We start from the raw sequence: 16,180 nt of genomic DNA, 5'->3' as shown, positions 1-16,180 counted from the left end.
GCAAAAGGAAACATATATGTCATGAGAAAGGATGGTCGAAAAGCCAACATAACTGATGTGTTGCATGTACCTTTGATGACAAGTAACTTTATAAGCATATGTCAATTACTTGTTATAGTGTACATCATGAAGCTAGAAAAGAAGGAGGTGAAGGTGTATGATGGTGATGAAAGGTTGATTCTGAAATCACCATTGGCAGACAACAAAACCTTCAAAGTATAGATCAACACCGTTGATCACAACTGTCTTGCTTTGACCACAGCGACAACAAGAACTGGGGTATCACATTTATGGACACCTGCATATCAAAGGTCTGTGTATGCTCAACCAAAAGAAGATTGTGCATGGCTTACCTCAGAAAAATAACCAAGTTAAGTGGTGAGGAATGTTGTAAAGTAAATCAGACTAAGAGAGCATTCAAACATGACTTGTCCATAAAGTCGAGAGAAAAGTTAGAGCTTGTTCACTCTGATGTGTGTGGACCTTTTGAAGTAAGGTCGAATGGAGGTAATTTTTATTTCCAAACTTTCATAGATGAAGTCATCAGATATATGTGGATTTACCTTATTAAGAAGGAGGGTGGTATTCACACAATTCAATAAGATTAAATTTCATGTCGAGAAGAAAAGTGGATGCAAGTTAAAAAAATTGGGAACTGATGGTAATGATGAATACACCTCTAGATAATTTATAAAAAATTTCAACGATGAATATATAGAGCTTGAGGTCATTGCACCGTATACACCTCATCATAATGGTATAGCTAATATAAGAACTAGAAGTATACAGAACATAACTAGGTGCATGTTGAAAGCTAAAGATATGCCAAAGAGATTTTGGGGTGAAGCATCTTTGACTACAGTATACATTCTAAACATATGTCCAACGAATAAGATAGTCGAGAAGACACCTTATGAGGCTTGGAAAGGACATAGGCCAAATGTCAGCCATCTTAGAGTTTTTGGAACAATGTGTTTCAGGCATGTTCATCGATAATTGAGGAAGAAGTTAGATGATCAAAGTCAGACCATGGTGCTCATATGTTATCATTCGACTGGTGCATACAAGTTGTATTCACCAAATAGTGATAATCTAGTGATCAATATAGATGTTCTGGTGGACGAAAGAAGATGGTGGAATTGGACTCAGGAGTCAGGTCAACATATGGAAGAGACAAACCTGATTGTGTTTGAGGAAGGAGACCAACAAATTGAAGTCACAACCAATCCAAATGAAGAACCACCTGAGAAGAATGTCATAAGATCAATTAGAGCAAGAATTAACTCGAAGAGGCTAGCTGGATATGAGAGATTTCCAAATCAAGTAGTCGATGTAGATAATGACATAGTAGAAGAAGTAATGACGATGGCTGAATTAGAACCAACTATTTGGATCAAACCATGAATGATTCAAATTGGTTAGCAGTCATGCAAGAAGAACTCATGGAAATTAGAAGAAAAAGACCTGGGAGCTTGTCTAAATAGCTAACAAGAAGTCAATTGATGTGAAATGGGTTTACAAGTTAAAATGAAGGCCAAATGGTGAAATTGCCAAGCATAAGAAAATACCTGTGGTAAGAGGTTTTCTACAAAAACTGGTTTTAATTCTGACGAAGTCTATGCCCTTGTTGCAAGATTGGAGATTGTCATAATTGTTGTGTCGAGTGCAGCATACAGAGGGTGGAAGATACATCAGTTGGTTGTAAAGTCAACATTTATAAATGGACCTTTAGAAGAAGAAGTCTATGTCAGTCAACCACCAGAATTTGAAATCAAAGGGAAAAAGTCAAAGGTGTATAAATTGAGGAAGGCTCTATATGGCTTGAAACAAGAGAATAGATAGCTTCTTGATCGAAGCATGATTCATAAAGTGTGTCTCTAAACATGGAGTAGATGATTTATTGATCACACGTGCAAATGAAACAGAGATAACAAGAGTCAAGTCAAAGGTGATGCAGAAGTTTGAAATGTGAGACTAGGGAATTTGTCATATTTATTAGGGATGGAGTTCAAAGACACATGTGAATTAGTGTTCTTGCACCAAAAGTAGTATGCTCAAGATATCTTTAAAAAGTTCAAGATGAGCAACTGTAATGCAGCCGTCACGCCATTAGAAACTGAAGCAAAGTTGAGGAAGGATACAAATGATGAGTTTTTAAATGCAACAATGTACAAACAAATCATTGTATCCTTGAGGTATCTTTGCAATACCAAGCCAAATATCTGTTAAAGTGTCGTATTACTGAGTAGATTCATGGAGAAACCCCAATAATGTCATCTCACTATAGTTAAGATGGTATTGAGATAGATAAAGGGTATGATTTATCATGGTGTACTGATGCCAAGACAGAAGAATATCAGCACAGATGCAGAGGTATATGGATACATTAACTCAGATTTCAGTGGAGATTAAGACAATAAGAAGATTATTGGATGCTACATATTCAATATCTTAGAGCTCAAGGAAACAAAGCATTGCGGCTTTGTCATCTTGTGAAGGCGGATACATGGCTGCATTGTATGCAGCATGTCAAGCAGTATAGATAGAGATGCTTCTATAAGAGCTTAAGATCATTCAGCCTAAGAAAATGAAGATGTTTGTTGATAAGAAGTCAACTATCGACCTAATCAATTATCCTATGTGTCATGGTCGAAGAAAACACATAGAGAGGAGGTAGCATTTTCTCAATAATAAATTAAATAAAGGAAAGCTTGAACTTGAACAGTGTAAGTCAGAACTGCAGCTAGCTGATATACTCACCAAATCCTTGAAGAAGGTTAAGTTTGATGAGCTGAAGAAAAGCATCAGGATGAGAAGTCTTGAAAACATGAATTAAGAAGTGTGTTAGAAGATGTAATTCATGGTTTCATGAAGTAGCTTGTGTTCGACAAGGTTCTGCAGCCTAGTCGAAGTATCTCTAGAGTCAGCTTATTTGATAGAGTCGAATACAACATATAGATGTTAATTTGAAATGTAATTTTGTATGTTTTGAGCTTGGGCAGTATGTTTTGGGTTTTGGCCTTGGTTTCCTATAAATAGACATGATGTTGCATTTTAAAATAAAGTTTTCACAGTTAGCAGTTTTCAACGATAATTTTATAATAATATTTTCTCTTTATAGTTTTCTCTCTCCTCTCTCTTCTTATTCTTCTTCTTCTTATTCTTCTTTCTTGAAAACCCTAATTGTTCAAACATAAATGTAATTTATATGAATGTTTTTGCAATCTAAAAGAATAGCAGGAGAACATATAGATCATTTACCTTCTATTTTTGTATAATTTGTATTATATATAATGAATTCTCAATTAGAAACATGAAATCATGATGGAAATATTTACCATGGTATAAACTAAAAGGAATAATGAATTAAGAAATCAAAATGTTATATACTCTCATCTCCCAAATGGTGCAACAAAGGCCCTTATTACGTGTGCATCCTAAAAACATTTCCAAGACAACTCTAAGTTACAAGTCTATTAACAATATATAAAATTTAAAGTACCTGGAATTTCCACGTATGTCCTAACTGATATTAGCTTTAACTAATCTAACCATTAAGGGCACATTAGTCTTTGTATTAAATAATGAAACATGGTTGATCCTAATTCAAATTTTGCTGACATGGCGTCGTTACAGCAAAACTGTTTCATTAATTTTCTCCTATTTTTTTTTAAGTTTTCACCTTTTTTCACATTTCAAGCATTGAGCAGCACGAAATGTAATGATGATACATGTAGCGTGTGCTTTGTTGTATTTATGGATGTTTGTTGGAATTACAAACCCTAGACGGCAACTGCATCATCACGCAAGGGACTTAGCACAGCTTCCTACATCAAAAACCTTTCAACTTTCCAGCTGCATCATCCACTATAAATACCCTCACCTACATGCCATACCTTCCAAAATCGTTCCACCAAAACTACTCAAGGTTTTATATTAATTTTCTCATTGATATTAACGTTTTGTTGTTGTTAGTGTGTATATTAACATCTATTTTTTAAGGTGATCGTGAAAAGAAACTAATGGCGCGTCCAATTGAGTATGTGAGAGATATCAATGACTCAAAGGACCTATGGAAGATTTCTGTTAGGTGAAACATATTTGGTCAGTCACAAGTGCTTCAAAGAAGGAACACCTTGAAATGATTCTCGTGGATTCTAAGGTTTGCATCCATGTTCATGTATGTACACTTATTTGACATATTTTTGGAACAGATGCTGATTCCATACGTTTTTATGCAATGTAGGGATCTATGATTCAAGCTGTTGTGCCTCCGTACTTGGTTGCCAAGTTCAAGGAATATCTCTGTCATGGTTGTTCATACGTAATGCAGAATTTTAAAGTAGGTTCCAATGACTTTTCTTTTAAGTCCACCGATCACAAACACAAGCTGGTGTTTTGTGGATCAACTTCCCTTAAGAAAACCGACAACCCTGAAATTCCTGTTAATGTTCTCAATCTACTAAGTCTGTCTGACATTGTAGATGGCAAGTTCCAATCAAATATTTTAGTTGGTAACCGTCTTCTTGGACTAAGTCTTAATTTTTTACCTCTGAGATTAGACGTGTGTGACTTTTGACTTATATACGCGCTTATCTTATATTGCACGTTCTTATGTTGCAGATGTTCTTGGTGGTGTTGTAGAGATTACTCAATCCAACGTCAGTTCTGATAACAGCAAGAGCAAAGTTGTTTTTTCAAGTACTGATAATAGGTCAGATCCATCTACACACACTATTATACATATGCATGGAATATTTTTTTATATGCTTAACGGATTCATTTTTTTTATATTGCAGCAAGTCCATGGTTGTGTGTACGTTATGGGGTCAGTTTGCAATCCAATTCAATGAGTATTGGACAAAAAATAAGGATGATGGTAATATGGTTGTGCTTCTGATTAATGCTCGAATAAAGGAGGCTCAAGGTATATGCTTCTGAATTTTTGTATTTTGATGTGATATCATAGATGTGTTAAAAATTTGACATTCTGAAATTATTAAATATAACTTTACAGGAAACTTTCCTTTAAACGTATCCAATGCATGGAATGGCACAAAACTGATCATTAATGATACTGGTTTTGAACAAGTTTCTAAGCTAAAAGAAAGGTATTTGCATCATCCTTTATTTTATTAACCGTTTGATAGATAATATAAATCTAACATGCATTATCTTATTATTATTGATGCAGTTTTAAAGGTGATTTCCCAAAGTTATCAGATACAGGCGTGCAAGTTACTGCATCACAAAATTCACAATACTCAGATTTCGATAAGTTTGTATGGAAAGCTGATGTTTTAAGTCTTGCAGAAATAGGGGGTTTGCAACAGGCAAGTGATCACGTACTTTGAATGTATATTATTAACTTTTTACAAATAAAGATTAAATTTTTATATTGGTTGTGTATGTTAGGAAACTACATGTGTAACTGTTGCCACGCTGGACAAATTTGATGTTGGACAATCTGGATGGTATTACGATGGATGTGTTGACTGTACAAAAAGTGTGACTTTGAGGGATGGAAAGCTTGAGTGTTATGCAAAACATATAAGTCCTTCTCCCGTGCCCAGGTATTGTTGAAGATTTTTCTGATTTTTATTTTCTTTCTATACAAACATCATGGCTTATGATATACTGTAACATGCTGTAGGTTTAAACTGGAAATATTGGCTGTTGACGGTAAATGCACTGCTAAGTTCATTTTTTGGGACGTCGACTGTGTTAAGTTGGTAGGGAAATCCGCTGCTGAGATTATAAATGGTCTAAAAAGGGTACATGATCTCCCTTCATCATTCTATCTGTCCATAATTCAAATAAATGTATTCTTACATAACCTGTATTTTATTTTTTTTTGAAACAAGACTGGGGAATATGATCCGCTTGAATTCCCTTACGAACTTGATTCAATATTGAAGCGTGAGTTGGCCATCAGAGTTGTATTCTAGCCCAAAAATGGACGCCTTTCTGTGATTGGTTTCAGAGATGATCCGGAAACCCGTAATAGAGTTAAGGACAATTTTAGAGCTGAAGAGGTAAATGTCTTTTGCTGTGACTTTTTACTGGACATTTAATTACATTGTAATATACTGATGGAGTGTTATTTCTCATGCAGCCTACATCTAGGCTTCGCATAATTGAACCAACATCGCAGGACGAATTTCCAAGTGTTTCTGTAAGTTTTGCATAATTCACTTACTGAGTGTAGCTGATTGTTACCGTCTGCAAGTGTTGAGTTTGACAATAACGTTTTTTCCATGCGCATGATTTCAGGAACCTCTTTCTGTCTCAGCTGATTATGATCCATCTGCCTCAAATACTAATCTTACCCCTTCTAAGAGAATTTTGAGCGAAGCTGTTGAGGAAATTGAAGGTGTCCAGCTTTCGTCGACGAAGTTAATTAAAGATATCAAGAAGGAAGAGTAGTGAAGATGAGCACGGAATATGTTTTGTACCCAGTCTGTAGTATTTTTTTTTATTGTTGAACACTTTATTTTGATGTATTTTATTTGATTCGAACCTTATGGGACAAATCAAGTGTTTAATTTTAAGTTATTGTATTTCTTCCTAATTTTGAATTGCAACAATTATGTTTGTGCTATTTTAAGTATGAAATACGATTTTTGATATTTATGTTTAATTGTTGTTTATATATAATTTGGTTTAATGTGGAGAGTAATTCTATAATACTATATGGATAAAAAAATAAAGTTATGAAGTTTTTCTATTTAATAAAGTTTAACAAATTTCTTAAATTCTTATCAGTACTTTGTTTACTGGCGACGTCTAAAAATGGTTCGCTGCAACAATGACATATCTTAAAATTGAAGGATTATCAGTTTCTCTGAAATGAGTTGTTTCTTCTCCAATGCAAAAAAAAAAAAAAAAAGCCCATTCCTATATGCTTTATGCCTCTAAAGATGCGTCATGATTCAATATTTAATGGAAGGACGCTGTGAGTATTGGGTAAAAAAATGTTAAACATAATGTAATTGTATTTTTTATCACCATAATATACTGTTGAATTTTTTGCTGTTTTAAATTTTTATTTTTTCCCATACTATGTAGATTGCAGACAACCAAAGTATTGTATTATTATTATAGCATTATCCTATTTCCAATTTTTATTGTAACATATTTTGGCTTCTGGTAACTCTCATATTGTAAAATCCATATTCATTTGCTCAACAACCTTATTTGGTTCTACTCTTTCTATTTCTGGACACAGCACTTCAGCAAAGTACAGCTGGGTGGTTGTAAATTATTCTTCCACCCATTTTGGCTAGCAAATCATACAATTTGTTTATTTTCAATGGAGGTAACTGGCTAGCATATCATACAATGTGATGATTTTCGAATGAGGTAATTGGTTTGTACATGGTAATGTTTATTAAAAAATATTTTGAATGTTGTCTTATTTACACAACAAATTATGAGTTTTATGCTTGCTACTACCCTTAGGTAATTGGAGAAGACATCTCAAAAGTTATCTTTCATAGAAACAATAAAGTATGATACTATAACTATTGTACCATATAATACAGCTATGAAATCATGTTGTATATAAAAGCTAAACGTATACATAATGGTTACTTGAGTGATATGTGTTTTCATGATGATGCATCTTTCAAGTTTATCAGAAACGATTGGTTATTGTGCTCGGCACGTTCTTCAACCAACTGTGTAATGATGAAAACCTATGTCATGCCCGTTTCATTTAATTTCCGCTTGCTGTATGTGCGTGTGAATTCGTGATATTAGTTGTAATGGCATGCACTTTAGTAATCATTCATTTTAGATGACTCTTTGAGTTTTATGCATTGTTTTATTTTTATTCAGTCAGATTTTGGAATTGTGTCATGGAAATATCTATATATACACAACCATTCAAACTCTATTCTTATAATAAATATTGATGCATCTGGTTTAAAACAAAAGAAAAAAATTTGCTTTTATCATGTGTTGCATATTGTAATTCAATAACCATGGATACAACTATCATTGAGAGGAAGAGGAAATCGGCACTCGCAAGAAGACATCGGAGAGCTGTCTTGAATGAAAGAACAAAAAAAAGAAATAGAGTTGATGAGAATGGAAGTGATTTCAAGATATGTTATAGCAGTTTTTATCATCCATTACGTGACAATGTAAGGATACCATTGTCTAATATAACTTCTTCTATCAGTAATATAGGGATTCAGAATCGTCGCTCACCACTCGGTGGAGTTGCAAAATCATCAGCCAAACTATTGCAAATTGGTCTGAAAGAATCTGTGTCATACAGTCATATGGAAAAACATTCATACGAAAATATTGTCTATCATGCAACACCTCAGCCTAACATGACGGATAGTCAATTCTCATCTGAAAGCTCCATATCAAATATTACTGCTGTTTCACTCACCCCTGCACAGAAATCTGCAATGGCACGTGAGAGGAGGAAGTCACTTATAAATTTGAAAAAATCTCGCACACGCACAACACCAACCACGAACGGATAACACCATAGAAACTGATAATCTTCATTCTCCGGTATGTGTATCCGAATTGTTATAACATGTGTTAAACTTTTTTATTGTAGCTTAATTCTTTCCTCCGGATATAAACATCGTGCTATAAATTTGATTGCAGCGTATAACATCCGTCGTTTCATCCAGCAGAAAGAAAAAAACTCATGATGTCCGAACCATTGCAGCAAATTTATTCAATGACTTTTCTAATGTTGCCAATGAGGGTATCTCTTCCTCCACAAGCAACCGCGTTGGTACAACCGAAGTAGACATTGAAGACGATGATAGTTCGGACAAATCGTTTAGTGATAGTGAATGTGAGTTCATAAACAACAATCTTGACTATGATTCGGCATCAAGCGTCGATGACCATGAGCAGGAAAATACAATTCATAGTTCAATTAATGATCATGATTCAGGTTACATTTTGTTTTAAAATGTTATATTATCATGTCAAACTATTGTTCATTTATAATCAGTACATTATATTATAAAGTTAAAATTCAAGTGCCTTATTTCAACGTTTGTTCATTCGTTATGGGCATATTATGATTTCGGTTGTATCTTTTCAGGATACTCAGATATAGGTGATCCTGCAATAGAATGTACACGTTGTGGGGCACTTATGTGGTACGGAGAGAAAACTTATAAACGAAAACATAGTGCTGTCCCCAAATTCCAACAGTGTTGTGGAAATGGCAAGATTTTGCTTCCTCTTTTGAAATTACCTCCTCCTTATCTTAACCAGTTGTTGTTTCAAGATGATGGTCCGGATAATCAAAATTATCAGCAATATTGTAGATTTTACAACATGATGTTTGCCTTTACATCTCCTGGTATGAAGTTTGACAACAGGTTCAATGCCGGTGGAGGTCCTCCTAACATAAGAGTACATGGACAGCCTTGCCATAGGATTGGGAGCATGGTGCCGCTTAATGGACAGACACCCAGATTTTCTCAGCTATATATTTACGACACTGAAAATGAAATACAACATCGGATCAAAGGAATGGGGTAATTTATCACCATTTAATAATTTAATAGACTACATTAATAATATATGCTTATTATATACAATTTATTCCTCGGTAGCTTAATTCACGTGTTGTGATTTATTTTTCAGAAACAATCCAAATATAATTCCGCATGTGGTGACCGAATTGAAGAATATGCTTGACGAGTTCAACACACATGCTAAATCTTTTAGGATGGCTGCAGACAGGCTGCGACATTCCGATGTACCGGAATTGAAGTTAAGATTAATTGCAGATAGATCAAAAGATGGTAGAATTTACAATCAACCCAATGTTGCAGAAGTTGCTGCATTGATAGTAGGCGACGTTGACACCGGAGATAAAAGGGATATTATTCTTGAGAGACAAAGCGGTAAGCTAAAGAGAATAAGTGAGTTTCATCCAGCATATCTTGCTTTACAATATCCCCTACTTTTTCCTTATGGAGAAGACGGATTTAGGCTTGGTGTTCTACACAGGGAAACAAGTTCAAAAAAAAAGATGAATAAGCTTACCATAAGAGAATGGCTTGCGTATCGCATTCAAACAAGAGCAACTGAGGCACATACGCTTTTGAGATCACGGAGACTGTTTCAGCAATTTTTAGTTGATGAATTTTGTATGATGGAGTCCCAAAGATTGAATTATATCCGCAAGCATCAGAAGAAACTTAGAGTTTCTAAGTACTCCAATCTTACCGGTCCAGACCAAGGATCGGACACACAGGGTTCAAACAAAGGTAAAAGGGTAGTTTTGCCGTCTACCTATGTTGGTAGCAGGAGATACATGGAGCAGCTTTATTTTGATGGAATGGCTATTTGTAGCCACGTTGGTTTTCCCGAACTTTTTATCACTTTTACTTGCAATCCAAAGTGGCCCGAAATTAAGAGAGTTACCGACAAAATAAAGCTTCATCCTCACGATCGCCCTGACATCATATCCCGAGTTTTTAAAATCAAGTTGGATGAGCTGTTGTCTGATTTAACAAAAAAGCATGTATTGGGGAGAGTTGTTGCATGTAAGTCGTTGTACGATCCACTTATATATATGGGCATGCTGGCTTTAACTCATTACTACTTTGAATAATGTTCGTTCTTATTGTTTTGCTATTTTATGTTATTGCAGATATATACACAATTGAGTTTCAAAAAAGAGGTTTACCACATGCACATATTCTGTTATTTATGCATCCCGAAAGCAAGTGTCCCAGTCCAGAAGATATAAACAACATCATTTCAGCATAAATTCCATCGGAGGATGATGATATGCAACTTTATCATCTGGTGAAAACACATATGATTCACGGACCATGCGGATACGCAAACACTTCATCTCCGTGTATGAAAAACAATCAATGCTCAAAATTCTTCCCAAAGAAATTTCAGGCTCGCACTGTTGTTGACCACGAAGGATATCCTTTGTACATGAGAAGAGATACTGGAATTACAGTTACGAAAAAGGACGTTGACCTTGATAAGAGATTTGTAGTTCCTTATAATCCATATTCGTTGAAGAAATTCCAGGCTCACATCAACATTGAGTGGTGTAATCAGGGAACATCCGTTAAGTATTTATTCAAATATATTAACAAAGGATATGACCAAATTACCGCAACTGTAGTTGATACTACCAATGATGGATCATCTTTAAATGGAAATCTTGATGAAATAAAACAATATCTTGACTGTAGATATGTCTCTCCAAGTGAAGCATGTTGGAGGATATTCTCATTTCCCATTCATGGAAGGTCGCCCGCTGTCGAGAGGTTGTATTTTCATCTCGAGGGAGACAATTGTGTTTACTATACTGATTATGAGTTGATCGATGAGGTACTTGAAAAACCAAGTGTGAAAGAGTCTATGTTTACCGCTTGGATGGAAGCCAACAAGACATATCCAGAGGCAAAAGATTTGACTTACTCCAAGTTTCTCACAAGATTTGTGTACGACAAAAGATACAGACGGTGGAGACCACGCAAAAGAGGTAATACAGTTGGAAGACTTATATGGGTTCCGCCAAGTACAAGTGACTCATATGTCACAAGAGACATTGGCAACCGTCTGATATATGACGAACGTGATTACAACGTTAATGACGAAAGAAAAAATTTCACTGCTCTATTCAAAGCACTCACAAGCTATCTTATAAAAAACTCGATATATATTTGCAACTCTGTTACGTTATTTCCCTGGACATAATTCCGTAAAAATTATAAGCAAACTCACGATGTGCAGGTGAGCAACGTGGTATTTTTGAAACAATCATGCAAGCTGTAAAAAAACAAAGAGGGTGTTTTTTTTGCATGGTTATGGAGGTACCGGCAAAACTTTCATGTGGAGAACACTGTCAAGCGCACTGCGTTCAGAGAGAAAAATATGTATTACTGTTGCTTCAAGTGGCATAGCTTCATTATTATTGCCAGGCGGAAGAACTGCCCATTCAAAGTTCAAAATTCCAGTGTCGACCCTTGACAACTCTACGTGCAATATCGACAAGAATACCGAGCATGCACAGTTACTTCAAGCAACTGATGTGATCATATGGGATGAAGCACCCATGGCACATAAAAATTGCTTTGAAGCATTAGACAAAACTCTTAAAGACCTCATGAATCAGAATGGGCTATCGGGTAGAATATTTGGAGGGAAAGTTGTTGTATTCGGCGGAGATTTTTGGCAGATTCTTCCCGTTGTTCCAAGAGCTTCCCGTTCCGATATTGTGCATGCATCAATATTCTCATCTTATGTGTGGGATCACTGCAAGGTCCTCACTCTAACAAGAAATATGAGGCTTAGGAATGATAGAGGCAATAAGAACAATAATGATATAGCAGAGTTCTCGAAATGGATACTGGATGTCAGCGATGGTAGGCTATCCGAACCAAATGATGGATTGGCCAATATAGAGATCCCTCAGGAATTATTAATTACGGATTTTGAAGATCCCATACAAGCCATCGTTGAAAGCACGTACCCGGATTTGTTGCAAAATTATACCCGTCTTGATTATTTGCAAGGCAAAGCAATTCTTGCATCAACAATTGAAGTTGTTGACAGAATAAACCATTATATTTTGGACCTAATACCAGGTACACAGTATTAACATATCACATTAATGTTCATATTGGTCAAATATTTAAATGTATAAGATGTCTTTCATTATCCGACGTTTTAATAATATTTTTCTCTTTCTTTAGGGGAAGAAAAGGAATATCTCAGTTCCGACGAGATAGATAAGACCGATGCGACATACACTGAAGCTTACGAAGTTCTAACACCCGAATTCTTGAGTAATCTAAGAACATCCGGTCTACCGAATCACATTCTCAAATTGAAGGTTGGTACACCAATTATGTTGATGAGAAATTTAGACCAATCTCAAGGATTATGCAATGGCACAAGACTTATTGTTACAAGATTGGCCAATCACGTCATTGAGGCAAGAATTATTTCTGGCAAAAATATAGGTAACCTCTTTTACATTCCTCGAATGTCTATGTCCCCTTCAGAGTCTCCTTGGCCATTTAAGTTGATTAGGCGACAATTTCCAATAATTGTCTCTTATGCTATGACAATTAATAAATCCCAAGGTCAATCTCTTGATACCGTCCGACTGTATTTGCCTACTCTCGTCTTTAGTCATGGTCAATTATATGTTGCCATATCTAGAGTTACCAACAAAAACGGTTTAAAGATACTGATTCATGACAACGATAATGTTCCGTTGTCGACAACTACAAATGTCGTGTACAAGGAAGTTTTTCAATCACTTTGTTAACTGGTAATCCACATTTCCACATCCCATTATCTATCCATGTTTTAATTTATATGAATAATTGTAAATATACTTAGTGTCTCATACTGTTTATATATTAACGTACATTAATTTTATTCAGGTTGAAAGCGAAGTCAACAAAACATCTTAACAGCCACCGCCCACCGTGATTTACAGCATATGACTTTTTATTTTATTTATTGAATGGTAGAGGAAACTGTGTTTATGTCATTGTTGTATTTGTTTGTTTTTTTTCGTAGACTCGGCAATGTTTAATCAATTATGATTTAGCTTCGTTATGTCTTTGATAAATTTGCAATTGCACTTGCACTTATCTGAATATTGCTCTAATACGAACTGTATCATGTAGAATGAGTGCATGTTGAAGAAAATGCAAACTCTAATATACAACATTGGTTTGAATAACCTACACTTTATTATAATACACATCCCAAATAGATGGTTGATATCCATTCAATATAAATAGATTGTTAATTTTAAACAAATATATGTTCAAGCCATGCATATTTATTAAACAAATATATGTTCAACCATTGGACATTTATTCATACAAACAAGTTACTGTTATACTTTCAAAACTCACAAGTTATTGATGCAAATAATGCTAAGGGTACCAGCATTATATTGACTAAACTGAACAACAGAGATGCTGCGATTTTGTAAAAAGATCGCTATGTAACATTATTCAATCGTGCAAACATTATAAGATAATCAACAACACTAAAAACATGTTAAATCGAACCAAATAACGATTTAATGAACGAACCATACATTAAAACGAAAACTGTAGCAAGAGAAAAGTTTCCCTATTCCATGCTGTCATGATAGATACTGTTTAGATTACGAATTTGGATCTCTCCTGTTTCAATGGAGCAACCTTCCCTTCAGTTTGTATTTCAATGGTGGATGCACCCATATAAAAAAAAAAAATATATATATATATATATATATATATATATATATATATATATATATATATATATAATAACAACACACAATTAAATAAAGCAAATTAATGGCTAAGATATGCGATTGAAAGCGTGAGAGAAAGAGCTCGAGACAAAGGATATACTCAGAAATATAATATTTCTGCCAAATGCTTGACAATCAAGCACAGAAAAACAAAAATATTGTAACCATTGTTAAATATACCATTACAGTCCAAAAGCAATGATAACTTATAATTAAAATAAAATTAAAAAAAGCAAAATAAGTTATAGAAGTCTGAATTCAACATCTCCTGCAAGCAGAAGAATGCCAAGCTGCCATCCTTCAACTTTCTCATAAGCTGGAAGAACAATACATGAACACGATATTCTGCAGTAATGAAAACTGTATGCGTTAGACAAACACAAAACTATTAAAAGGGAAAAAATTACAGTTTCTTACATATCACCAAATTAAATCCTGAATAACCAGGTTATACCATTATTACACATTGTTGCACGTAATTCACTCACCAATTTTTCATGTTGGCAACCATATCCGACCACACCTTCCATTCACTGCCATACATACAAATAAGATAATTACAACATGAATTTAAAACAACACAATATATTTAAAGATTTAAATATTTATTTATCTAATTAAAGCAATGGCATACCTTTCACCTTCTAAATCCACATACACAACAGACAGCCCCTCACACACATCGACCACTCTGTGGTTCACATCAAGACCGGCACCGATCATAACATCCGACACGACCTGAACATCTTCAACTACGGCGTACGCTAAACCAACCTTCTTTCCCTCATGCTTTCCCCTCCACTTGATGTCAACCATCTTTCGTTGCCACACAACTGATATATTCCTCAACTTTTTCTCCTTTTCCCACATGCATGTTTCACGGTCTATAACCCCCAAACCCAAAGTTACGCACAACTTGGTTACCCGATTTCTTTTCCATTTCAATGACCTGTTGAGATCCTGAGATAAACGCCTGAGCTTTCTTTTGACGGCAAATCGTTCCCATCGATCACGAACCACAACATATTTTAGATTCCTACACATTAAAAAAGATGTACAAATGAGATTTAAACAACCGAAGTAAAATCTGAAAGAGTATTAATGCTGATGAAAAACAGATTCTTCACATGCATGCCTTTGCTACTTCGGATGAGCGAGTCATTTTTTGAAAGCAAGGATTGATGTTTTCGCAGGTGTCAATCAGAATCAACTGTGGAGTAAATATCAGTAGGATACAACACTTATATCAAAGTGGCAACTTTTGGAAGAAATCAACTCATTGCTTCTTGGAAACTGTTTAGCTTCGTCGTCATGATTGCATTGGTTATTGAAAAAACTTTTCCAATGCTGAGTGACATATTAGGTAAACGTGAACCTGTTGAAATCTCCAAAATATTTTCAACCACGTTTTGATGTCTATTCAAACAGTATTTATATATCACATTAAACATATTTTGCTTTAACAAATTAAAAAAATCTCCCACGTGTTTAAACATTTTTTTTTAAATGATTAAATTAAGTACTAACTATATAAGATACTGTCTTGTGCCTATTAATTAAATAATGCAATATAATGTTTTTATTATTTTATTGCTATGCTGTTCAAATTATATCAAAAAAATACCACATTTAATTGTATCAACATTTTAAGTCTAAATTATTTTTCCTTTATGATTTCTTAGTAACAAAATATTTAATTGTATAAAAATTTAAAGTCTACTTTTATATGTTATCTACAATGAAATTTTTAGTAACAATTATTTCTTATACCATTCATGTTTGTTTTAAAAAGATAATGGCCACCACTTACATTGCAAATTATTTATTACAAACATCTTATGATTATAAATATATTAAATTTGTTAATAATTTTTCACAACAATGTCATAT

The 16,180-nt window shown here is 34.5% G+C and overlaps 3 protein-coding genes across 3 annotated transcripts; all 3 read left to right on the top strand.

Moving 5' to 3' along the window:
- The first annotated feature begins 7,985 nt into the window (after window positions 1-7,985).
- LOC131598121 (uncharacterized) lies at window positions 7,986-10,767 on the top strand. Its single transcript, XM_058870752.1, has 5 exons — window positions 7,986-8,426; window positions 8,632-8,929; window positions 9,083-9,524; window positions 9,634-10,541; window positions 10,649-10,767. Exons 1-5 carry the CDS (start codon window positions 7,986-7,988, stop codon window positions 10,765-10,767), a joined length of 2,208 nt encoding a protein of 735 aa, XP_058726735.1.
- Window positions 10,768-10,818: 51 nt separating this feature from the next.
- LOC131598120 (uncharacterized) lies at window positions 10,819-11,721 on the top strand. Its single transcript, XM_058870751.1, has one exon. It carries the CDS (start codon window positions 10,819-10,821, stop codon window positions 11,719-11,721), a length of 903 nt encoding a protein of 300 aa, XP_058726734.1.
- Window positions 11,722-11,854: 133 nt separating this feature from the next.
- LOC131598119 (uncharacterized) lies at window positions 11,855-13,300 on the top strand. Its single transcript, XM_058870750.1, has 2 exons — window positions 11,855-12,611; window positions 12,720-13,300. Exons 1-2 carry the CDS (start codon window positions 11,855-11,857, stop codon window positions 13,298-13,300), a joined length of 1,338 nt encoding a protein of 445 aa, XP_058726733.1.
- Window positions 13,301-16,180: the final 2,880 nt, after the last annotated feature.

This window comes from Vicia villosa, linkage group LG4 (genome assembly GCF_029867415.1).
Source record: "Vicia villosa cultivar HV-30 ecotype Madison, WI linkage group LG4, Vvil1.0, whole genome shotgun sequence".
NCBI lineage: Eukaryota > Viridiplantae > Streptophyta > Magnoliopsida > Fabales > Fabaceae > Vicia > Vicia villosa.
This window is presented reverse-complemented; position numbering and strand designations above follow the sequence as displayed.

Bases quoted from the DNA above. Each gene is read 5' to 3' on its own strand.
- LOC131598120 (XM_058870751.1), top strand. From the start codon at position 10,819: ATGATTCACGGACCATGCGGATACGCAAACACTTCATCTCCGTGTATG.
- LOC131598121 (XM_058870752.1), top strand. From the start codon at position 7,986: ATGGATACAACTATCATTGAGAGGAAGAGGAAATCGGCACTCGCAAGA. The intron at 9,525-9,633 runs GTAATTTATCAC...TTTATTTTTCAG, and splicing joins CATCGGATCAAAGGAATGGG to AAACAATCCAAATATAATTC. The intron at 10,542-10,648 runs GTAAGTCGTTGT...ATGTTATTGCAG, and splicing joins ATTGGGGAGAGTTGTTGCAT to ATATATACACAATTGAGTTT.
- LOC131598119 (XM_058870750.1), top strand. From the start codon at position 11,855: ATGTGGAGAACACTGTCAAGCGCACTGCGTTCAGAGAGAAAAATATGT. The intron at 12,612-12,719 runs GTACACAGTATT...CTCTTTCTTTAG, and splicing joins TATTTTGGACCTAATACCAG to GGGAAGAAAAGGAATATCTC.